This window comes from Schistocerca nitens, chromosome 6, assembly GCF_023898315.1.
Source record: "Schistocerca nitens isolate TAMUIC-IGC-003100 chromosome 6, iqSchNite1.1, whole genome shotgun sequence".
NCBI classification, from domain to species: domain Eukaryota; kingdom Metazoa; phylum Arthropoda; class Insecta; order Orthoptera; family Acrididae; genus Schistocerca; species Schistocerca nitens.
The window spans coordinates 709,492,755-709,518,833 of NC_064619.1; the positions used below are offsets into that span (position 1 = coordinate 709,492,755).

A 26,079-nucleotide genomic window follows, 5' to 3' on the forward strand; every position below is an offset into this window, starting at 1 on the left:
ATATTTCCTGTTGGAAGCACATGTTTAGTTTATAAATGACTCGCTAGACTGCATTAGAATACGGTAACATAAGCGGCACCACAAATGATAAGAAAAAATAAGCTCACAAAACGTGTGCCGTTATTTCCCTACATGTTTATAGTGTTTGTGTAAGAAAGTGTGTTTACAGCAAATTTATGTTTCTGAGTATATTGTGTCTGAGTTCTTGCGGGTTTTATTTTCTTGTGAATAACTACACCATGTGATCAAAAGTATCCAGATACCGGACTGAAAATGACTTAACAACTTCGTGGCGCCTTCCATCGGTAATGCTGGAATTCAGTATGGTGTTGTTCCACCCTTTGCCTTGTTGACGGCTTCCACTCTCGCAGGCATACGTTCAGTAAGGTGCTCAAACGTTTCCTGGGGAATGGCAGCCCATTCTTTTCGTAGTGCTCCACTGAGGAGAGGTATCAATGTCGGTCGGTGACTCCTGGCACGAAGTCGGCGTTCCAAAACATCCCAAAGGTGTTCTATAGGATTCAGGTGAGGACTCTGTACAGGCCAGTCCATTACAGGGATGTTATTGTCACGTAACCACTCCGCCAAAGGCCGTGCTTTTTGAATAGTTGCTCAATCGTGTTGAAGGATGCAGTTGCCATCCCCGAATTACTCTTCAACAGTGGGAAGTAAGAAGGTGCTTAAAACATCAATGTAGGCCTGTGCTGTGATAGTGGCACGCAAAACAACAAAGGGTGCAAGCCCCCTCCATCAAAAACACGACCACTCCATAACACCATCGCCTCCGAATTTTACTGTTGGCACTACACACACTAGCAGACGACGTTCACCAGGCATTCACCATACCCACACCCTACCATCGGATCGCCACACAACGTTTTTCACTGTTTAATCGTCCAATGTTTACGCTCCTTACACCAAGCGAGGCGCCGTTTGGCATTTACCGGCGTGATGTGTGGCTTATGAGCAGCCGCTCGACCCTGAAGTCCAAGTTTTCTGATCTCCTGCCTAACTGTCATGGTACTTGCAGTGGATCCTGATGCAGTCAGGAATTCCTGTGTGATGGTCTGGCTAGATGTCTGCCTATTACACATTACGACCCTCTTCAACTGTCGGCGGTCTCTGTCAGCCAACAGGCGAGGTCGGCCTGTACGCTTTTGTGCTGTACGTCTCCCTTCACGTTTCCACTTCACTATCACATCGGATACAGTGGACCTAGAGATGTTTAGGAGTGTGGAAATCTCGCGTACAGACGTATGACACAAGTGACACCCAATCACCTGACCACGTTCGAAGTCCGTGAGTTCTGCGGAGCGCCCCATTCTGCTCCGTCACGGTGTCTAATGGCTACTGAGGTCGCTGATATGGAGTACCTGGTAGTAGGTGGCAGCACAATGCACCTAATATGAAAAAGTATGTTTTTGGGGGTGTCCGGATACTTTTGATCACATATTGCATAGCGTACGAGTCTGAAAACAGCAGAGTGAGAATTCAGTGAGGTTGAAATTTAGAACAGGAGCTTAGGGTGAAAGTGAACGAACTTGGTGCGCGCAAATGCGATCTAAACGTCGATCAGGAGTAAAAACTGCAAGTCAACTAAAGAGCGTCAGGACTCGTGACGTCACGCAACGTCACTCTTTCGTCACGGGATCTCCTAAACGCTGTAGACAGTGCACACGCGAAAAATGTTAAACTGTTAAAGTTCGGAATTGAAAACACAAAAAACATTAAGCGTACATCGAAGCAAAGATCTATCGACAAACAAGTTATTTTTTAGTACGGTATGTTGTGATACAGCCTAAGTAAATGTAACGCTAGCGGCTAAATATACTACCTACAGATCTTGTTTTGAAATTGGCTTTTGGTGTTCTTTAGTAGCTGTTGTGAAAACGAAAGGAGATACAATCTGTAAACGTTTTAGAGATCCTTATCACCATAGCCAGGACTGCAACGTGTTCCGATTTAAGTGGATTGTCCCGAATTTTCAGTTGAAAACCAGACTTAGTTAAACCTTGTCGGGACAAGTAAGAGTCCTCATCACACGAAAACCGATAATGTTTCGTATAATTTAATGGTCTCCATTTTAAACTGTTCATTATGAGTTGGAAACTGAGAGGCAATCTTCTAAACGTTACTGCAATTTTAAATCCCGCTATTAGTTTTATTCAGAATTTCGTTGACAAACCTGACTCACCAGCCGTTGTTTCCGAGTAGCGAGCCAATCAGAAGTCGTGCTATGCGGTTTCCTTCATGAAAATTGTTTACAAATATGGATTCGTCATCAGATAGCGAAATTAAAGAAGTGTCGGTGCAGAAAAAGAAACGAAAGTTGAAAACTAAGTTGCGAGTTAATGGGGTTAAATTTACTCGTGATTTCTAAAAGCTGATCATGGCACTCATTGTAGTGCGTGCCCCTCACATTCAGTGTTTCCCGTTGGGAGGAAACAGACGTTTAAAGCGCTCAAATGAAATTAATTTCTTTTTTAGGCCATGTGTACTTTTATAGGTTACGTAAAAATCCCGATTTTGTTCGGAAAAGCCCGGTAACCCTTGAGTACAGTGTCGTATACACCAGTTTGTTGTAAAACGATTGTTAGTTGACAGCCAGCAGGTTGTGGTGAAGCATTCAGTTGCACATGCAAAGGTAACTGTTCATATTAACACTTTCTTCCGCTTCTTCGTGAAAAAAAAAAAGAAATACAACAATGTGATAAGTTATTATCAGCAACACGGTTTCACATTAGGACCATGACGTCCTACTATCATAGAAGAACATAAGTTGGTTGTGTCCAAAATGCGACCGGACCGTATCCGAGAAAAGCGGGTTCGTCGAAAAAATACTACGTTGTTTACGACGTCACCATTCTCATTTAAACGCTCAATAATAACTGCTTATAATGAGACGAAGTTTCAGACGATGTGGGTAGTAAGCTAAATTTCCCATAGATTTCTGGAAGATCACAAATATATCGTAGGAGTCGAACGATATATCGCTCTTCACTGGTCGGTTAACTTGGCTAAACCATCTGAATGAAATGGTAGTAAGTTAAGAGCAGGACCGGTGCGAGGGAGTGGTAAGATAGGCTCCGCCGAGGGCGCATGCACACATGGGGTGTAAAAATGTGCGGAAAAAAGATAGAAAAGTGTTTCTAAGAATTAACCAGGAGAGGTATGTGAGTTCTCCTATCCCTGATATTTCCGTTTTCCGCTGTGAGAAGCCTTTCTCACGGCTCGCGACTGAACGCAGGCCGTTGTCACAGTGTCATGTCATAAAAAAAACTGTAGAAAAAAAGTACGCGCAGAACAACGTAGCCGTAGGTGGCGCAGTCGGCTGGGCAAGCGTGGGAAGAGCGGTTGTGGTGGGGGTTCCGGGGTCGAAGGGGGGGGGGGGGGGAGGGAAATGCCGAGACGATGCGAGACGTTGTTTGCTCGCTTTCGCCGCTGCCAGAGCACACACTGCAAACCACCTCAAACGATTTTACGGAAACTCTTCGCTGGAAAGAATTCATTTTTTGCCTTAACTTAACAGCTTTCTATGTCAGCATCACGATGAAGTGCCCATCATATCGTTAATGCTCGTAATTATTGTGATGCTTTGCATTTATGTAACAAACTGCACCAAATTGCAATGAAAAATAGGGATCGTATGATTTTGCGTTGATATATATTACATCATTTGTTGTTACGTATGAACTTTATTTAGCTAACATATCGCATTTGCTAGGATGTCTCTATCTATCACCCTTTTGAAATTGGCGCCTTTACTCCCTCGATCCGTCTGTCCACTCAACTGCAAGTAATTCGTGAACTGAGATGCATGTTTCGCCGACATATATGATGCATGTATGAGGCTTGTCTCACTATGGGTAAGATAGATACTGCCTACAGGAAAATTAGAGAGACCTTTGGAGAGAAGAGAACCACTTGTATGAATATCAAGAGCTCAGATGGCAACCCAGTTCTAAGCAAAGAAGGGAAGGCAGAAAGGTGGAAGGAGTATATAGAGGGTTTATACAAGGGCGATGTACTAGAGGACAGTATTATGGAAATGGAAGAGGATGTAGATGAAGACGAAATGGGAGATAAGATACTACGTGAAGAGTTTGACAGAGCTCTGAAGGACCTGAGTCGAAACAAGGCCCCAGGAGTCGACAACATTCCATTAGAACTACTGATGGCCTTGGGAGAGCCAGTCATGACAAAACTCTACCATCTGGTGAGCAAGATGTATGAGACAGGCGAAATACCCACAGACTTCAAGAAGAATATAATAATTCCAATACCAAAGAAAGCAGGTGCTGACAGATGTGAAAATTACCGAACTATCAGTTTAATAAGTCACAGCTGCAAAATACTAACGCGAATTCTTTACAGACGAATGGAAAAACTGGTAGAAGCGGACCTCGGGGAAGATCAGTTTGGATTCCGTAGAAATGTTGGAACACGTGAGGCAATACTAACCTTACGACTTATCTTAGAAGAAAGATTAAGAAAAGGCAAACCTACGTTTCTAACATTTGTAGACGTAGAGAAAGCTTTTGACAACGTTAACTGGAATACTCTCTTTCAAATTCTGAAGGTGGCAGGGGTAATATACAGGGAGCGAAAGGTTATTTACAATTTGTACAGAAACCAGATGGCAGTTATAAGAGTCGAGAGGCATGAAAGGGAAGCAGTGGTTGGGAAGGGAGTGAGACAGGGTTGTAGCCTCTCCCCGATGTTATTCAATCTGTATATTGAGCAAGCAGTAAAGGAAACAAAAGAAAAATTCGGAGTAGGTATTAAAATTCATGGAGAAGAAGTAAAAACTTTGAGGTTCGCCGATGACATTGTAATTCTGTCAGAGACAGCAAAGGACTTGGAAGAGCAGTTGAACGGAATGGACAGTGTCTTGAAAGGAGGATATAAGATGAACATCAAAAAAAGCAAAACGAGGATAATGGAATGTAGTCAAATTAAATCGGGTTATGCTGGGGGGATTGGATTAGGAAATGAGACACTTAAAGTAGTAAAGGAGTTTTGCTATTTAGGGAGTAAAATAACTGATGATGGTCGAAGTAGAGAGGATATAAAATGTAGACTGGCAATGGCAAGGAAATCGTTTCTGAAGAAGAGAAATTTGTTAACATCGAGTATAGATTTGTCAGGAAGTCGTTCCTGAAAGTATTTGTATGGAGTGTAGCCATGTATGGAAGTGAAACATGGACGATAACCAGTTTGGACAAGAAGAGAATAGAAGCTTTCGAAATGTGGTGCTACAGAAGAATGCTGAAGATAAGGTGGGTAGATCACGTAACTAATGAGGATGTATTGAATAGGATTGGGGAGAAGAGAAGTTTGTGGCACAACTTGACTAGAAGAAGGGATCGGTTGGTAGGACATGTTTTGAGGCATCAAGGGATCACAAATTTAGCATTGGAGGGCAGCGTGGAGGGTAAAAATCGTAGAGGGAGACCAAGAGATGAATACACTAAGCAGATTCAGAAGGATGTAGGTTGCAGTAGGTACTGGGAGATGAAGAAGCTTGCACAGGATAGAGTAGCATGGAGAGCTGCATCAAACCAGTCTCAGGACTGAAGACCACAACAACAACAACATATGATGCATATACCATCATCACGGGACTTTTTTTTATTTAAATAGTCAATACGTTTACTGCGTATTTCTAAACGTTCTACGGACATCCTCCTGTTATCTGCTGTTTTGCACCACATGGTAATTATTAGACATGTTAATTACACAAATATTTGTTAGTGATACACTGAAGAGTCAAAGAAACTAGTACACCTGCCTAATATCGTGTAAGGCCACCGCGAACACGCAGAAGTGCCATAACACGACGTGGCATGGTTTCGACTAATGTTTGAAATGGTACCGGAGGGAACTGACACCATGAATCCTGCACGGCTGTCCATAAATCCGTAAAAGTACGAGGTGGTGGAGATCTCTTCTGAACAGCACGTTGCAAGGTATCCCAGATATGCTCAACAATGTTCATTTCACGAGTACACCGTGAATATCAGGAATCCGATAAAACATCAAATCTCCGACATCGCTGCGACCGGATTATCCTGCTAGAGCGGGACCAGCGGCGACTGAAGAGAATCGTTCAACGTGACAAAAGTACAACCCTTCCGCAAATTGCTGCAGACTTCAATGCTGGGTCACAAGTGTCAGCGTGCGAACCATTCAACGAAACATCATCGATATGGGCTTTCGAAGTCGAAGGCCCATTCGTGTGCCCTTGGTCACTGCACGACATAAGGCTTTACGCCTCGCTTGGGCCCGTCAACCTCGACATTGGACTATTGATGACTGGAAACATGTTGCTTGGTCGGACGAGTCTAGTTTCAAATTTTATCGAGCGGACGGACGTGTACAGGTACGGAGACAACCCTATCAACCTCATGAATCCATGGACATTGCATGTCAGCAAAGTACTGTTCAAGCTGGTGGAAACTCCGTAATGGCGTGGGGCATGTGTAGTTGGAGTGATGTTTAACCCCTGATACGTCTAGATACGACTCTGACAGGTGACACATACGTAAGCATCCTGTCTGATCACCTGCATCTTTTCGTGTCTATTGTGTATTTCGACGGGCTAAGGCAATTCCAGCAGGACAATGCGACACCCCACACGTCCAGAATTGCTACACAGTGGCTCGAGGAACACTCTTCTGAGTTTAGGCACTTCCGCTGGCCACCAAACTCCCCATTATTGAGCATATCTGTGATACCTTGCTACGTTCTGTTCAGAAGAGATCCCTACCCAGTCGCAATCTTACGGATTTATGGACAGCCCTGCAGGATTCATGGCATCAGTTCCCTCCAGCACAACTTCACACATTAGTCGAGGCCATGCCACGTCGTGTTGCGGCACTTCTACTTGCTCGCGGGTGCCCTACACGATATTAGGCAGGTGTATCAGTTTCTTTGGCTCTTCAGTGTATAAGATACGCATTTCAGGATTCTTTTTTGGTATAGTCCTTATCTTTTAAGTGGTGGAACACAGAAATGATCTACTCAGTCCACTTCAAACATTTGTAATCTCTTTCTTCGTATTGGCTGATGGAACACGCCACATACCACACACGCTATTAAGAGAAACAGATTTTTCACTGTGACCCAAAGCACTATGATCGGTCAACAACATACTGATATTATAATATTACTGTCTTAATATCTACCCACTTCGGAGTGTTATTTGTGCCAAACAGTCTTCCGGCAAACACATCACACAGTTTACTAATTGATGACAGTCGTAACTAACCACTTTGCGTCCATGTGTCCATACTTCAATACCAGACCTGCTGCCCAGGGGAAAATAAACAGTAATCGCTGGCTTATCCACACATACTTATCATTATTATTATTATTAATTCCTTGTTTAATGTAAACAATTTGAAGGCTATAATGATAACCGTTAAACTATGGATTAACAACTGTAAAACACAATTACTCATTCAACCTCAGTTGAATAAAAGATTTAGTAAAAAAAGTTAGTAGCCAAGAGAGTAAAGTAAAAATTTTTTTAATCGTAAGGTCTATAGTTCTAATCTTGCATACATAAAATTTTTCTACTTTTATTTATTATCAAATGGAAATGTTTCAATAAATAAAATCAAAAATTTATCACATTGCCTTTCTATGGTCCCATTAGCAATAAAATTGCCTGTGTATTCAAGAAGAGAAATATTAATGTAGGTTTCTCGACGGCGAACAGACTGGGCGTGCTTTTAAGGAATAACATTCATGAACGCAAAGTCTTACATGAATCAGGTGTTTACAAACTTACGTGTGCCACGTGTAATGCAGGTTACATAGGGCAAACAGGACGAAAATTAGAAACAAGGTTCCGTGAGCACATAGCACTTGAGAGAAAAGATATTGCTGAAAAATCGAATTTCGCAGCCCATCTGGTAGCAACTGGTCATAAAACTCCAGATTTGACATCGCAATTGAAATTGTTGCGCAAGGGTGAAAAGGGTCGCCTTCTCGACCTTATGGAAGAGATGGAGATCTTTTGTCATAATAAAGCTCCAGATATCACGCTGCTCAACGAGCAAACGATATCGAGAAGCACACATTTTTGGGAATGCTTCTCCGATTTACTATGAAATAAAGTCAACTTGTGGTCATTGATCACAATTTGCATTTCATAGTCAGCTGCTTGTTATCCCTTATATACAACGCCTCAGTCATAGTCGCTACGAGAACACGTATAATGGCCGCTATTTCAACTATCTCAACACATTGACACACATGTTTTTAGTTTGTTTTAATAACATTACTAATTTCGGTTTTTTAAAAGATGCTTCTTTCTTTCTTTTTTGTTCTGTAATTTACAGAACTTATGGACGCCTACTGAACATAATTTTACAACAGTCGACATCTCGTAGGCGTTGACACAAAGTAATACAAACCGGTTATCACTTTACGTAATTATTTTTAATGTACGTTAACAATTCTTTTGCTATTTGAATAAGTGCTGGATATCGTGCATAGTCTATGTTTAATTTCTCTAAAGTACGATGTACATTTTGGTATAAGTGACACTGTTACTTGTCCTTCCTCATGTTGGTTTCTCGATGATTGATGTATACTACTTGTTCGCACCTTACATTTGCACGGCATTTTAATTTTTAAGTAACGGCAGTTTCGTAATGTGATTATTTTTATATATTTGACTCCTTGGTATTAACGTTATTATTTTTTATATATTGACTCCTTGGTATTAACGTTTGTTACATAAATTACGAACGTTGTACTTTTGACTTCCCACGCCAGATGGTGGGTGTTACGTTTTTTAAGAAAGGTCTGTGTTGCGCCTCTTTTTATGTTGTTCATTTATTATTCTTTGGCATTATCTTTTGCTTTTTACATGTTCTGCACTCTAACAACTTATCATCGATCTATTTTATGTTTTATAGTTTATAAAAAACAATATGCCAATGTATTTTAGATATTCTCCTGCGTCTGCTATGTGTTGTACGTACATTTTTAAATTTGAATTACTACACTATTCACAAAAGCACAAGTGTTAATAATTCGCAAAACCAATAATACTATGTCTTCACGTGACACATGTCACATAGAGGGCGTGTCAAGCCCCGTCACACCGAGGTCTGCTGAACAAGTGCAGGTAAACAGCGACCTCAGTCTATGTGATCGCCGTAAGCTTAGTGACAACAGTGCATCCCAATTTAAGTTATACAATATAGGTTTGTTTCTAACAAGTGTTATGTTCATATGCAGATGTAATTGTGATTTTCTATGTTGTACTCTCTGATCGTAATGTGAAAAAATTTTTTAACTTCTAGCACTGAAGATGGTCACTCAGTGACAGAAAATCGATTTTGCAATAGTAAAAAATATACGACCAATGCTGTCTCTTTTTTCAAGTATACCTGTTATTCTGGTCGTTGTGCACAAGACAACATGGAGTCGCCAATCAATGAATCATAAAAATTATTAAAAATAACGTTCCTGCTTTTAATTACTAATTTCATGAAAACAGGTTATAGTTTAATGCAATCTTGCGAAAAGCCTTAATTTTAAAAGGATATGTATATACATCAATAGTACTGTTAAGTATCCATAAATAAAAAATATATTTTATTTTCTGTTTGATGTTTCGCGTTTTTTGCTAATTTTAATTTAACACTCACATTTTCATACGATCAGTAATAAAAAATAAAAACGTTTTTATCAAAAAATTATGATATTTGTTAACCAACATTTCAAAGTGATAATAGAAATAGAATATAAATAAAAGCGAAAATTTTAACCGCTTCACAAGAATTTTACACTATCCACTCAGTTTCGGACAACAATGATAACACGAGTGAAATACTTTGTACTCAACAGCGCTTGGAAATCTAATCTTCAAAGAGGATTTTTCAAGTTTCGTTTTATCCTGTTCCAGCCTTCGCACCGAAAAAAAGTCCATGGTAGTATCTACAACTGAAGCCAGGGCTTGCACACGGTAGCCGGAGACCCTGCCAACTCAGTTATGGAGCCGAACCATCTATATGCTTTAACACATTAAAATTGTAATATTTTTCTTTCTTTTTTTCTTTTTCCTAGAACCTGTATCTCAGGTCCATTAAACAGCGAGCAATAAAACGTTTTCTTTGTGCAAGGATGAAGATGTATCGTCCAGAAGTTTTTAAGGAAATTTTTAAGGAAATAAATAGAACAACATTTGAAGCTGATGCTGAAATGAAGGCTCCCATGTTTACTGTTGAGCCAACGTCTTTGACCTCTTCCTTTTGGCCATTGCATACGTCACTGACTCTTAAAGTATCCAACAACTATTTCAAACGGAGTCGCAAAATTTCTCAAGATTCTCCAATTCACAACGATGAATACGGAAGTTGTACAAGAATTTGTAATCCAGCTGTAGCGCACTTTTTAGCAGGTTCTGCAGGCTGGATGCTTATTGTACACATTTATGTGCTGAAGGACGAAATTTTATCGCTGAACATGCATTGTAACACCGCACTGGGGCCAGAAAATAAATACAAATGAATGCAAGAAGGAGAGATCGCCTCGGGTCGTGTTCCACACTGTATGTCGAGGAGGCCTTTCTCTGAAATTACCACAGCCTTGGGCGATAAGCGCTTCACTTGTTCTGTAGGAGGACACTCACTGCGTTCTGAAGGAAATGAAAAGGATTTAAAAAAGCTTCAAAGTACAGCTGTGCTTGGAATTAATGGGGTAATCTCTTTGTCATACAGCTATTAAGCGCCTTAAATACCTAATAAGGCCGTGTCCTACGTGAGCGACAAAAGCGACCGACAGCGAGCGACTTCTGGATACGCGACACTTCAGCGACAAGCAGCCGCATCGGGCGAAAAGTTCTGGTGTCCTGAGTGCGAGCGAACGTATCCCGCTGCAAGATGGCTGCTTAGAGCCAACCAGCTGTTTCTATACAATGGCGCCCCTAAACTGTAGAATACTGTAGCTGGAGAGTAAGGTTACAAAATTATGTTTACACGAGAAAATAAAGCGAGAAGGAATACTGTGCATGAAATTTACAAAGGGAGGAATCTTCATGGAGAATTTCATAAATATCATCAAATACACGTGGAGCATTCGACTATCTCATCAATAAATTAAATACGAATATATTTTACATAATCAAGAACTTTTAACAGCCAATAGATGCAGAAGAATGACTGACTACATGACTGACTACCCTAAATACATAAGTAAACATACAGTTTGACGACCAAGCTTCGCTGCTAGTTGTGGTGTAGCGGTAACGTTACAGAGTGGGGAAACATACATGTGTTCCATACCAAGTACTACTCATATTTTAACCAACTCATTAACAATTCTGTATACTAAGTTTTATGTATACTATTTACATTGCATCGCTAAGTATATTTTTTAACGTCTTCTCAAAGAACTTGATCTTTAAGTGTATACACACGTATCCCAGTCTAACACACACACATTAAATTACTAATAAATTACAATGAACCATGAAATTTTACAGATATTTGATGTTACGAACGTAATTCATCAGCAGTCAGTGTTAAGGCTGAGCGTTTCAGTTAATCACCAATAGTCTGTAAAAGTAAAACATACAAAATTGCCGGCTGGGGTGGCCGAGCGGTTCTAGGCGCAACAGTCTGGAACCGCGCGACCGCTATGGACGCAGGTTCGAATCCTGCCTCGGGCATAGATGTGAGTGATGTCCTTAGGTTAGTCCGCAGCTCGTGGTCGTGAGATAGCGTTCTCGCTTCCTGCGCCCGGGTTCCCGGGTTCGATTCCCGGCGGGGTCAGGGATTTTCTCTGCCTCGTGATGACTGGGTGTTGTGGTTAGGTTTAAGTAGTTCTAAGTTCTAGGGGACTGATGACCATAGATGTTAAGTCCCATAGTGCTCAGAGCCATTTGAACCATTTTTTATCCTTAGGTTAGTTAGGCCTAGGGGACCGATGACTTCAGAAGTTAAGTCCCATAGTGCTCAGAGCCATTTGAACCATACAAAATTTCTGAAAAGAAAGCCAAATGTTTTGTGTAGTGATTTGTCTCAAAGTATGAAATAGAAAATATTAGGATAGCGTTTGGTGCACCTCATTTTCTTCATGATTTCGATCATCACTCAAAGGCACGTAGAACGTTTCTTTGATCTACTTATTTCTTTTACACAAATCATTTCATAAAATATTTGACTGATTTCTTTAATTTTTTATTTCAAGTTTTATTCAGAAAGCATGATCTTACTGACTCCTCGTTTGCTTTCCTAACGTACTTGATTCGAAGGAAATCTTTTTGACATTTAAATACCGCACCATTGTACGTTTTTATGTGCAAAATAGCTAGGCCTTGAACAGATCAAATTATTTACGCTTCATTTACATAGCTTGGCAGCAGCTTTTCGTGAAGTATTTTAATTTTTCCTCAGCTTGTTAATTAAGTTTTCGTTAATTACCCTGATTACTTTCAAGCAGTTAAATATTTTCATGCAAAACTTTGGTATCCCGTTCAACTGCTGCTCTGCATTTATTTGGCTATGAAAATTCAGACAAAACCTCGTGGTGTAATTTATATGGACTCCTGTTTTCACTCTGCTCACGCATTTCCAAAAACGTAACGAGAGTTAATCATACGATAAAATAGTCCTTTCTGCACGCTGTCATTTCCAAAAATCGTAGGTTCGATATCTTTATACGACGGTTTTTACGACCACTTGATTCCCGAAGCGTAGGAAAGGTTCGGCCGCGCCGTGAGCGACCCCCGTCCGCGGATATAACAACTAATATCTCCAATTTAGATATATTGGTTACATTTCATAAGCAATAATGTATGGCCTTAAATGAACTATAAGGAAAGTCTTCGCAGTGTGATTTTACCTCTGCAAAGTCAGACCTTTATCGTTTCAAGATATCAAGCTATAAGATGCGGAATAATCAAATTTTTTCACAAAGTAGTGTTCTTAAAATCGGATGTTAAGTATTTCGTAACTGTCGTCGCGTCCGCTCCACTTCTTTGCCGAGAAGACACGTGGCTGTCGGTCTCTGCCGCTCGTGCTGCAGCGACAAGATTCAAACACGTTCGAATTCAAACGTCGCCAGTTGCAGCGGGAGACAGGCAGCGACACAGATGTCGCTCACGTAGGACACTTCCGGAACTACAGCTGCGGTTGTGTTTTGTCGCCTGAAGCTGTGGCGCGCTGTCGGTCGCTTCTGTCGCTTGCGTAGGACGCGGCCTAAGTGTTGCACAGTAATGTTTGCGCTTCTCATGGAAGGTAAGTCTCCTTTGCTTCAGTGAAACAGTTCGAATGCTTTTTCCACGTTTTTAACAGGAACACTAAGCCCTTTTGAAATAATTTTCCCCCTCCCGCCGGAGGTTCGAGTCCTCTCTCGGGCATGGGTGTGTGTGTTGTTCTTAGCATAAGTTAGTTTAAGTAGTGTATAAGTCTAAGGAACGATGACCTCAGCAATTTGGTCCATTAGGAATTCACACACATTTGAACATTTTTTTAAATAATTGTACTAATCGAAACTCAGGGAAAAAATAAGTAAAAGTGTACGAGAATGTTTATTTTCCTAATAGTCGCATACACAAAATGACATTTTTGACAATATTCAATGATATATGTGATGTAACGTCTGAATCCGTTTGTATTCTGCTTTTTCAGGCACTGTCCGGCAGGATACTTCTGTGTTCAAGTCGGCGAAAACCCTAACCATGGTTACACGAGTTTCGACAACTTCCTCTGGTCCATGCTCACAACATTTCAGCTCATTACACTGGACTACTGGGAGAATGTATATAATATGGTAAGGTAGACCAATATCATGTAAGACAGACATTCTAAAGAGTTAAGAAAGATGTTATTTAGTTATGGCTTACTAAAGATTTTTGCTTGCTACGGTGAATTATTATATTAATATCGATGTAGCTATAGTAGCAATAACGTTTGCATTACTATTTTACTTGATAGCTAATGTTCCATCGATATTATAATTAGGTATTGACTAATTTAAGCCTATTTAGCATTGTTCTTTGTAGTATAACTTCGTGCGGCAGCAGTTTGCAAAAATTGGTAGTAAAAGGAAGAGAAGCTTATGGTTTAACGACCCCCGACTGTTGCTTTACTAACCTGTTACTAAGCCTTTGTCGACTATGGTCTCTCGTTGTTGATTGTCCTGATGTTAACTGGGTTCGACGCCTTCCGCAAAGTTGGGAGTCATCTTCCAGTGTCGCTCTTGAAAGTGTCACATTCGGTGCTCGGGTTGATCTGGAGCAGTTGCATGAATGTAGCTAGTTTTAATCCTTGAGTCCCAACGCTGTGAAAAAATGTAATTTTAAATTTTTTTACATAATTAACCTTTGTTGTCATAGTAATTACTTAATACTAGACGAAATTGACAAGAAGTAAACAGACAATTGGTTTTAAGAATGCGATAGCATTTTGGAATATAAATGGAAAATTCTTCACGAAATTGATCTTTATTATCGTAGTAAGCAACGAATATAACATGAAAAATTGGCAAACGGTAAACAATAAGTTGTGTTAAGGAGGTGGTTTCACTATCGAGCCACTGAGACATACAGACTTCAACCACCCAATTTGAAGGCAAATTCGCATTTTTCGTAGACAAAATTACACATCTCAAAACTTCCATGAACTCATAAAGCCAAAAACGATTTATAGTCTTAAATAACAAGCAAAAATGGATTTAAAATTTAATAAATTTTGTATCAGAACTAGATTCTGCTCCAGTGATTTCATTTCCATAATATAAAAGGAGTAGTACGAACTCAAATTTACCTTACATTAACTTAGATATGTTTACTTTCACTACCAATGACCTCCTCAATATGGCCACTATTAAAAGAACTGCATGTCAGACTCTCCTACAATTACGGAGCACAATTTCGGCGTCGACTGTTGCTTCGAACGCTGTGACTGACTGCTACAATGCACTACGTTCGTAGAAGTACATCAGTCTGCCGCTAGAAGTCTCTGTCTTGCAGTAGCACCAATGGTTTCAGGCACAAACCATTGGGGCTCAAAGGACTAACTAGCGGCGAGTCACAGCCAAACGTGAGGATGAGAAGGGAGTGGAAGTTGTAGCGCAACCTGTTGACAAGTTGACTGAGACTTTTTGTGCTAGCGTTTACTTGTGAAGAATGGAATCAGGGAAGCGCCTGCTGCCTATATAGAATACCCACATCTGTCATCAGTTACATTTTACCGCGCAGATGTTATGTTATTGAATCTGGCCCTATATAAAGTGGATCGCCGAATTTATTGTCGTGATCATTAAGAGAAGTCTGTTTAGGTTTATCGCTCGGTAAGTCAGAAAATTCGCAATAGGACTAGCTGAGTCAGGCCATCATTGTTCCAAAGCGTTAAGGGATAAACAGAATCTAGCTAAAGTGTTACATGGTGAAGCAGTCACATCGGCATGTTGTGAATATCTTCTTCACTGTCAGTCCCTGGTGAAATTCCTCTACGTAGTTCGATTTTCATCGCAAATACGAGGGCTATTCCGAAAGTAAGGTCCGATAGGTCGCGAAATGGAAACCACGGTAAAAATCAAAAATGTTTTATTTGCAACAGTTAGATACACCTTGCAGCTACCTATCTCCATAGTCGCCGACCCGACTTAGACGTGTATCGTAGCGTTGTACCAACTTTCCCATACCCTCGCTATAGAAGGCAGCCGCCAGTGCTCTCCGCCAATTCTCTACGCTGGCCTACGGCTCGTTGTCTTGTGCCGAAATGTTGTCTTCATAACCAGCGGTTCATGTGACCTGAGCTGAAACTCAGAGGGAGACAATTACGGGCTGTATTGTGGGTAATCTCACATTTCCATTTGAAAACGATGCAGGAGCATCTTCATTGCCCCTGCAGAATGCGGCTGAGAATTGTCTTGAAGACGAAACAGCACGACAGTTATGTAATGTTAGCTGCATAGCTTCAGGGGAAATGTCTCACCAGGCCCCCGTACTTGGCGGCAGACACTATTTTCTAGACATCTTTACGCACTCACTGCGAGCTCAGAAATGAGAAGAGCGACGTGATGCTAACTGGGGTTATACTAGAGACACTACCCAACACATCTGTGCAAAGCTTTATCGGATTTTCATAGTCGTTTCCATTTCGTGACCGATCGGACCTTACTTTCGGAATAGCCCTCGTATATCGCTATAGCAAACTGATACAGGCGAACGTTGGTCATGTGGGCTCTTAAATCTCAAAGAGAGCGAGAATCTTCGAGTGAAACTTGTAAACACTGATTGTGGGACCTTTCGCTCCGAAATACGCGTAGATAATAAAAACCGAAGTACAGATGACTGCCGGACTTCTATTCATAAAATACAAATCTTCGCTGTGTCAGGTAAAATCATTATGAACTCGTTAAAAAGTTATTTCCTGTTTTCTTTACGTATCTCAGCATTCCACGGCGTACTGTACCGTAATATTAGCACGATGGCTGATGGGGGCGACTGTATATGAGAAATGCCTTTACGGTCGCCCCCATCAGCTACTGCGGCGAGTGTCGACTTAGTTGGTGTATAATACTATGTCCGCTCATATAGGTATCAGTGTACCACTTCATTCAAAAATACAGAGTGTTGCAACATTAACCTCCATACTCGTTCCCTCCTGAGTTCGACATTTTATTGACCTTCGCTCACGATCATCGGACGACATCTGAGCTACTAGAACTGTCAATATGAAGAAGATGTGCTTCACACATTAATGTTCCAATCTTCCATGCATTAAAACATAACTATCAGAATATGCATAGTAAGGACGGTGGTTGATGTCCGCATCCAGCCATACAGATTTAGATTTTTCTAGTTTCTTTAAACTGCATAAGGCAAATGAAGTTACGGTTTCATTCAAACGGTTCAACATCGATTGCCTTTCCCTATCCGAGTTTGTCTTCCGTCTCAAATGACCTCTACATCGACACGTAACTGAGCAACGCGGGACTATTCTACTTGTTATTATATCACTCCTGACGTCAAAATTATTTTTTTCTGATATATTTTCATTGGTAGTAAATATGCGATAGCTGCGCGAAATAGCTAATTTCTTATTCTTATGAATGTTGGGCTCCATAAGGTTCCCTTTCTGTGCAGCGACCATGGAATATAAAATTATGAAGAATGTAGCGACCAGTCGCGGAAACATAATTTATTTATCTTGTTGCAAATCGATTTCGACTGATATCAGTCATCATCGGTGCATTTTTCTAACCGATACATGCCATAAGTAGACAGTATTCCTACTTATGTCATGTATAGGTTAGAAAAATGCACCGATGATGACTGATATCAGTCGAAATCGATTTGCAACAAGAGAAATAAATTATGTTTCCGCGACTGGTTGCTACATTCTTTATAATTTCTTATTCATTCTGTATTTCAGTAAAACTTATTATTCACAGGGTAGCTTTCAGTCTATTGGCGGTAAATAATAGTAGGTTTGCTTCTTACTCAAGAATTTGAAGGAATACTAATCATGCAAGACACATGAAAACCAGAAGATGAAACTTTCCGCAAACAAATTGTTGTTTGTTTTTAAGTCTATATAGCTCATTTGAAAGCTCTTAGCCCCCTTTTTTGTAAGATTCGTTTCACTCTCTCCGAAAACTTTCTACTTTAAAAGCATTCGTACTCATACTTCTCGTGTTCCAAAAAGTTCCAATATTAGATTATGATTATTTTCCAAATTTGTTACTATAGATTTACAGCCCCGATTTCTCTTATTTCAAAAATGCCTACTTTCGTTAAAATAACAAGTTAGTTTGTAAATTATTGAAATTACAAAATTTCTTTTTCTCGAAACTTTTGAGCGGGCTTTGGGAATGCCTGTGTCCCTTCAAATCAATGAACTAGAACCTATTATTTATATTGTATTACACTTACACGGCTATCAGTAATTTATGATATTACACGCGTCAATAAATAGAAGTGACGTGTGAGGACTCAGCGAGTCTCTATTTAGCTACCATAACGTAAACATCATGTTATAAGTCAATCGGAGGCTATCATTCATTTCATGAACATCATGTAATTTGCGGTTTGTGTTCAGCAGTCATTAGGTTAATATCATGGAGGTATTCTGCGTTTAGCTATCAAAATTTACAGTCTGTACCGAAATCGTGTAAATTAGAGTGTTAGTCTACCACAAGAGAGTGTTGGGACATCGTGCTTGTTAGTGTAATTTCCTGACATGGTTCGAATATTTAGACTCCTGCTTGTTACAAAATTGATTCGAATGAGTAGCTACACATTAGTTATTGGATCTGTTCATCTAATTTCAACATTCTTTTCTAGCCCCACACTTCAAAAGCTTCTATTCTCTTCTTGTGTGAACTGCTTATTGTCCGTGCTACACTTGCATACAAAGCTACACTCCATACAAACACCTTCAGAAAGGACTTCCTAACACTTAAAACTACATACTGGAAGCTAACAATTAACTGTATTTTTTTTTTTCAGAAGCGCTTTCCTTGCTATTTTAAACTCTGCACTTTACATCCTTTCTGCTTCTACCATCTGAAGTTACTTTTCTGTCCTAATGGCAGAAAAAGTACACTATTGGGAAAAAGTTAGTACACCCTTTTAGAGGTTTCCGATTCACTCAAGATTTAACGTAGGAACGGTGCATATGGAGTATATGAAATGATTACATTTACAAATCAATAGCAAAAGCGTTTCTGGCGTACCGCATATGGATCAACCCATGCTGAAACACCCATATTAGTACACAGTGTAGTCTCCACGGGCGGCAATGCTGGCATCCAGTCGATAACGTACATGGCAAATACTATCGTGGGATACGTTATTCCACGCCTGCTCGACCTGTTCACGAAGTTCTGTAAGAGCAGTCGGTTGACGTGTCGCGCTTCTCATCCCATCATATCGCACTCATGCTCGACTGATGACAAATCCGGAGATCGCGTTGTCTGGGGAAGGGGCTGCACGTCTTGCAGAGTACGTTGAGTTTCACGAGCAGTGTTTGTAGGAACAGCAGATCACCTTCCTGTTGCAAGAACGCAAAAGAACGGATCTAATGACATTCTGCACGTACCGAGAACTGGTTAGCGTTCCCTCCAAAAACACCATATGTGAACGAAGGTTGTAGCTTATCGTGCCGTAGGCCTTAAGACCTGGGGGGGGGGGGGGAGGGGCGCCAGTGTGTATCGGACGAATGCGCTCTACGAGACAGCGCTCCCCAGGTGTACTTCGTACGTGCAAACGGCCATCACTTGCCTGCAGTCAGAATGTACACTTCTGGCCACCGTAAATGCAACATCCTGAAGGAAGCATCCGAATCAAGTGAAATTTACACCATGGGTTTGCAGCGATGAGATATGCAACTGATTAGAATTTCAGCGCAGACGCACATCACGCGCGCCTGTAGCGCCACCTCATAGCGCCATTTAAGGCTTGGCGATTTCGACGAGTGTACGTTCGGCACGTGTGTTTACCTTGTGGTTGTTTCACAAGACGATCAGTTATGCCTCGTAGACAACAGTGAACATCTTTTGATCAAGTATCCGAGTTCGACAGAGGAAGGATAGTGGCTTACCGAGATTGTGGATTATCGTACAGAGAAATCGCTAGTCGTGTTGGACGAAACCAAACAACTGTAATGCGGATATGTGACCGTTGGATGCAGGAGGGTACGACGGACCGACGTGGTCGATCGCATTCACCTCGGTGCACCACTGCACTTGCTGATAGGCAAATTGTGCGCATGGCAGTGACGGATCGCTCAGTGACATCCCGAACCATAGCACAGCACATTGGGTCTGTAACGCATCATCCAGTGTCTGCGCGTACCATTCGACGCCGTTTACAGCAGAGTGGTCTGTCCGCAAGACGTCCATTGCTTCGTCTACCATTGACGCAGAACCACAGACGTCTCCGTCGCCAATGGTGTGATGACAGACGGATGTGGACGGCAGAATGGAATGACGTTGTCTTTACTGACGAGGCACGCTTCTGTCTGCAGCACCACGATGGTCGGATTCGAGTGTGGAGACACCGTGGAGAGAGGATGCTGGACAGCTGCATTATGCACCGCCACACTGGTCTTCCACCGGGTATTATAATATGGGGCGGTATTGGCTATTACTCTCGCACGCCTCTAGTACGCATTGCCGGTACTTTAAATAGCCGGTGCTACATATCCGAGGTGCTGGAGCCAGTTGTCCTTCCTTACCTTCAGGGCTCGGCCACAGCCATATTTCAACAGGATAATGCGCGACCACGCGTGGCACGCATTGTCCAAAGGTTCTTCGTCAATAACCAGATTGAATTGCTTCCCTGGCCGGCTCGCTCTCCCGATGTTTCGCCGATAGAAAACATGTGGTCCATGGTTGCTCAACGAGTGACCCAGATTACATCCCCAGCTGCCACACCAGATGATCTTTGGCAACGTGTGGAAGCTGCTTGGGCTGCTGTACCCCAGGAACACATCCAACGTCTCTTTGACTCAATGCCGAGACGTGTGGCAGCGGTGATCTCCAACAATGGCGGCTACTCTGGCTACTGATTCTGGCAGGAACCACATGTCACAGACGTCTGTACACGTAATCATTTGATACTTGGTCAACATGTTATCTACAAAATAAATCTTGTTGTGCTACCTCTTGTCTTTCTTGGTGTTGCATTTACGGTGGCCAGCAGTGTAGTTTCATCGCTGACGATCACAGCGCGCCATTCCACCTTCCAAGAGATCCTCTGACGGCACCAATCGAGCGGTGCAAGTCGATGCTGTGGCCTGTGTGGAAGTGCGTGGGCCCGTAGCCCAACTGCTAGTAACCAGTTCGCAACAATGCGGTCGTGTTTTTTTGTGCTGTGGTAGCTGTACGATCTGCCACTGCTGCCTTTCCAGTATGACAGGCCTGGAGGGCGTCTGAGCTGCGTGGACGTCCAGAACCTCGTCTACGGGTGTGAGAATGCTCTTGTGACCGTGGTACCAGCATCGCTGCAGAACTGACGCAGCACGTCGTTTGTGTAACAATCATCCGAAAGAACCATTCCGCCACTCGGAAGGCCACAATATGATCCCTTTCAAACTCGCTCACTTGGCTGTAAGAAGCACGAGTGCATCTCTGTGGCACGTGGCATGGTTTCGTTCTTGCTTCACACATTTGCAGCCACCATACTGAGCCTTCTGGATGCGAGCATTCCCTATTGAAAGGGTAGGCACAACTGCGGCGACTATGTCACTACGCTATCTGCTGGCGGACGACGTTGAAACCGATACCAGTACATCTCTTATCCTCCAGGTGGCATATGCCGTCATCGGGTCAAAATCGGCGTCTTCTTCCGAGGTGTGCTAACTTTTTTTTCCGGCTGTGTATTACGTTTAGTGTCTCATTTCCTAATCTCTAACGCCATCAAGGGCATTATTTAATTCAAAGTATATTGTATTACCCTTCTTTTACTTTTGTTGAAATTCTTCTCATAACCTCGCTTCAAAGACACTATCCATTCCGCTCAACTGCTCTTCCAAGTCATTTGTCACCTATGATAGAATTCTAATGCCACTGACAAACCATAAACGCCGGCCGGTGTGGCCGAGCGGTTCTACGCGCTTCAGTCTGGAACCGCGCTACCGCTATGGTCGCAGGTTCGAATCCTGCCTCGGGCATGGATGTGTGTGATGTCCTTAGGTTAGTTATGCTGAAGTAGTTCTAAGTTCTGGGGGACTGATGACCTCAGATGTTAAATCCCATAGTGCTCAGAACCATCTTTTTGAAACCGTAAACTTTTTATTTCTTCTCACTCCAGTTCTGTTTCCAAATTTCTCCTTACTTTCGTAACAGATTAGCATTGGGGAGAGCCTACAATTCTGTCTCACTCCATTCTCATGCCTTCGTGTCTTTCGATTCTTGTAACTGCAGTCTAGTTTCTGTAGGAGTTGTAATTAATGTTTTACTTGCTATATTTTTCCTCTACCTTCACCATTTAAAAAATCGTACTTCAGTCAACGTTATTGAAAACTTTCTCTGAATCTACAAATGCTATGAATGTAGCTTTGCGTTTCTTCAGTCCATCTTCTGAGATAAATGTTAGGATCAGTATGGCGCCGCATGTTCCTGCATTTCTCCCGAACCCAAACTGATCTTCACCGAGGACCGCTTCTACCAGTTTTTCCGTTCTTGTGTGTATAAGCCAGGTGCATTAGCTCGTAGCGTTTTTGTTTTGCATATTGGTATGCGGTTGGTATGGGTTTATTGATTGATTGTCAGTTTTATTCGTGATTCATTGTTGCTATTCGAATTTATATATTGTCATTCGGAGATACTGACTGGAGCTGTAGACACTAGAAAACAGAGTGCAAAGTGGAGAAATCGCAACATTGTTTGCCTATTTTATTGTTTGAGTCCAATAGAGGGGTGACAGCAGCGGAGGCAGGCAAAAAACGTTTTCGCCGTCTATGAGGTTAGTTCCAGTGGACAGAGCGTGGCAAGAAAACGGCTTTATCGTTTTAATGAGGATCGTTTTGACATTAGTGACTCTTCACGTTCAGGAAGACTTCCGGGGTTTGATGACGGTCTTTTAAACTCATTAATCCACAATGATGCACGTCAGTGTACCAGAGAAGTGGCAGATGTGAACAACTGTGATCATTCCAACACCGTGCGACATTTGCATGCAGTGGGGAAGGTTCAAAAATCGGGTGTATGAGTACCGCGTGCTCCAAGCCAAAATCACAGAAATCATTGGGTGGCTGTATGTGCATCTCTGCTTGCTCGTCATCAATTGGCTCGTGAACAACACGGACCATTTCTGTCCGGTATCGTTACTGGTGATGAGATACGGTGTCTTTATGCTAATGTATGGAAATGAAAGGAATGGTTGAGCCCAAAGAAAGCAGCAACTCCCCGTACGAAGACCCGCGCGCATCCACAAAAGACAATACGAGGTGTGGCTAGAAAAAAACCGGACTAGTACTGGTGAAACAATAAAGCGAATGCAATAAGGCTGAAAGTCGCGTGGCCTGTCACGTGACTCTCGCTCCGCCTACTGCTCGAGTTTCATCTGCCTCCTGCACTCAGTCTGCCCGTGGCGTCTGTTTTAAGTAGTTGACGTTTTGTCTGTGCGTCGGAAAATGTTGAGTGTACAGAAAGAACAGCGTGTTAACATCAAATTTTGTTTCAAACTAGGAAAATCTGCAAGTGAAACGTTTGTAATGTTACAACAAGTGTACGGCGATGATTGTTTATCGCGAACACAAGTGTTTGAGTGGTTTAAACGATTTAAATATGGCCGCGAAGACACCAGTGATGACACTCGCACTGGCAGACCATTGTCAGCAAAAACTGATGCAAACATTGAAAAAATCGGTAAACTTGTTCGACAAGATCGCCCTTTAACAATCAGAGCAGTATCTGAGTTAACAGGAGTTGACAAGGAAAGTGTCGAACAAGTTTACCGATTTTTTCAATGTTTGCATCAGTTTTTGCTGACAATGGTCTGCCAGTGCGAGTGTCATCACTGGTGTCTTCGCGGCCATCTTTAAATCGTTTAAACCACTCAAACACTTGTGTTCGCGATAAACAATCATCGCCGTACACTTGTTGTAACATTACAAACGTTTCACTTGCAGATTTTCCTAGTTTGAAACAAAATTTGATGTTAACACGCTGTTCTTTCTGTACACTCAACATTTTCCGACGCACAGACAAAACGTCAACTACTTAAAACAGACGCCACGGGCAGACTGAGTGCAGGAGGCAGATGAAACTCGAGCAGTAGGCGGAGCGAGAGTCACGTGACAGGCCACGCGACTTTCAGCCTTATTGCATTCGTTTTATTGTTTCACCAGTACTAGTCCGGTTTTTTTCTAGCCACACCTCGTATTATGCTTCACAGCGAGTGCGTAGTGTGATACGAATTGCTTCTGCGAGGTCTGACCATCGTTGCAGACAATAATTCTCAACAACTGAGTTGTCTTGCAGACGCTGTGCGAGAACAATGACCAGCAAGGCTGAGCGGGATGACGCTACTCCACGGCAACGCCAGCCCGCATTCTACCAGACTGAGAAAACACAGTATACAGGAGATGGATTGGGAAGTCATTCCGCACGCATCTTACTCACCTGATCGCAAATGTTCACCCTTTCCGCTCTCTATGGAACAACCATCAAGAAACCTCCTTTCCGGTGAAAATGCGCTCGGAACATGTCTCGACTAGTTCTTCGCCTCAAAATCACGTGATTCCTACAGTCGTGGAACCGAAAAGTTACCCCAGCGTTGACAGATTGTTGTAAGTAGTTAACGAGAATATATGCTTGAAGGACTTGGAAGAGCAGTTGAACGGAATGGATAGTGTCTTGAAAGGAGAATATAAGACGAACATCAAAAAAAGCAAAACGAGGATAATGGAATGTAGTCGAATTAAGTCGGGTGATGCTGAGGGAGTTAGATTAGGAAATGAGACACTTAAAGTAGTAAAGGAGTTTTGCTATTTGGGGAGCAAAATAACTGATGATGGTAGAAGTAGAGAGGATATTAAATGTAGACTGGCGATTGCAAGGAAAGCGTTTCTGAAGAAGAGAAATTTGTTAACATCGAGTACAGATTTAAGTGTCAGGAAGTCGTTTCTGAAAGTATTTGTATGGAGTGTAGCCATGTATGGAAGTGAAACGTGGACGATAAATAGTTTAGAAAAGAAGAGAATAGAAGCTTTCGAAATATGGTGCTACAGAAGAATGCTGAAGATTAGATGGATAGATCACATAACTAATGAGGAGGTATTGAATAGGATTGGGGAGAAGAGAAGTTTGTGGCACAACTTGACTAGAAGAAGGGATCGGTTAGTAGGACATGTTCTGAGACATCAAGGGATCACCAATTTAGTATTGGAGGGCAGCGTAGAGGGTAAAAATCGTAGAAGGAGACCAAGAGATGAATACACCAAGCAGGTTCAGAAGGATGTGGGTTGCAGTAGGTACTGGGAGATGAAGGAGCTTGCACAGAATAGAGTAGCATAGAGAGCTGCATCAAACCAGTCTCAGGACTGAAGACCACAACAACAACAACGACTAAAGTTTCTGCTAGTGTATCTGCTGTGTTTATTGAACTTACGGAAAACCCTCCAAACTTATGCAACAACCTAATATAATTCGTGTCAGTATTTTGCAACTAAGAAAAATGGGTTTTCCGATGCGTATCAGTATTTGATTCAATAAATGTGAACGCAGATATGTCTGCGACGACCTCCTGCATGCAAAAAACTAACTGGGCAAAGAAGTTAGGCTGCATTCGCGTGTATTTTCTTCCCAGGTGGCTCTTCCTATCTTATCCTTGGCCCCGTGCTATTATGTCTTCGTAAGACACAAGCCTACATACAGAAGTTTTTTACTTGTTTTCGCTGCTGGAATTGTAACATATCGTCCAGAAATGGGCGTCTGCAGTGAACCAGAGAGTATAAGGCACAACTCCTAATCGTGTTACAGCGAATACGGCCGGACGCGTAATACCGAAAACTCCCAGCACAGCAAATCACATCTCGCGTTATTGCGCTGTTGATAGCGGTTGTTAGGTCGTACTAGAAACATAAAGCTTTCCGGTTTCTCTTTATTGCCTTCTCAGGGGCTATAGGCTATTATGCATCTAAATAAGGTGCGGTCCAAGATACACAAGCATGCCTACAGGTAACGTTCATCATGTTGTGATGCAAGAAAATAAAAAAAGAAGTGCTGAATACTTTCTTCTCATAAATCGTACAACGCTGGAAATTACCGTACGTATAGATATGGAGGCGTGTTAGATATCTGACAACTATAACAGCATATTAGTGATAAGTTAGCAAGCATTCCACGAACTATCAAGGGAGCTTTGCACCCTCCTCAGCATCGTGTGCATGGTACATCCTGGATTAATGTTATCGCCGGTGTAATGTCGAGCCGTAGCGGAGAGGACTCAATGAGAAGGCCCGACGTCGTATTTTGCCCTCGTAAAGTTTCCCGCTAATGCACTGACGTGAGTCCGCAGCTCGTGGTCGTGCGGTAGCGTTCTCGCTTCCCACGCCCGGGGTCCCGGGCTCGATTCCCGGCGGGGTCAGGGATTTTCTC

The 26,079-nt window shown here is 42.0% G+C and overlaps 1 protein-coding gene across 1 annotated transcript in view; it reads left to right on the forward strand.

Moving 5' to 3' along the window:
• The window catches only part of LOC126263582 (sodium channel protein 60E-like), a 347,601-nt gene that overhangs the window by 62,695 nt on the left and 258,827 nt on the right, over positions 1 to 26,079 (forward strand). Inside the window, exon 6 of the mRNA XM_049960674.1 lies at positions 13,653 to 13,794. Within this exon, the coding sequence (XP_049816631.1) occupies positions 13,653 to 13,794 (142 nt within the window). The remainder of the gene's footprint in view (positions 1 to 13,652; positions 13,795 to 26,079) is intronic.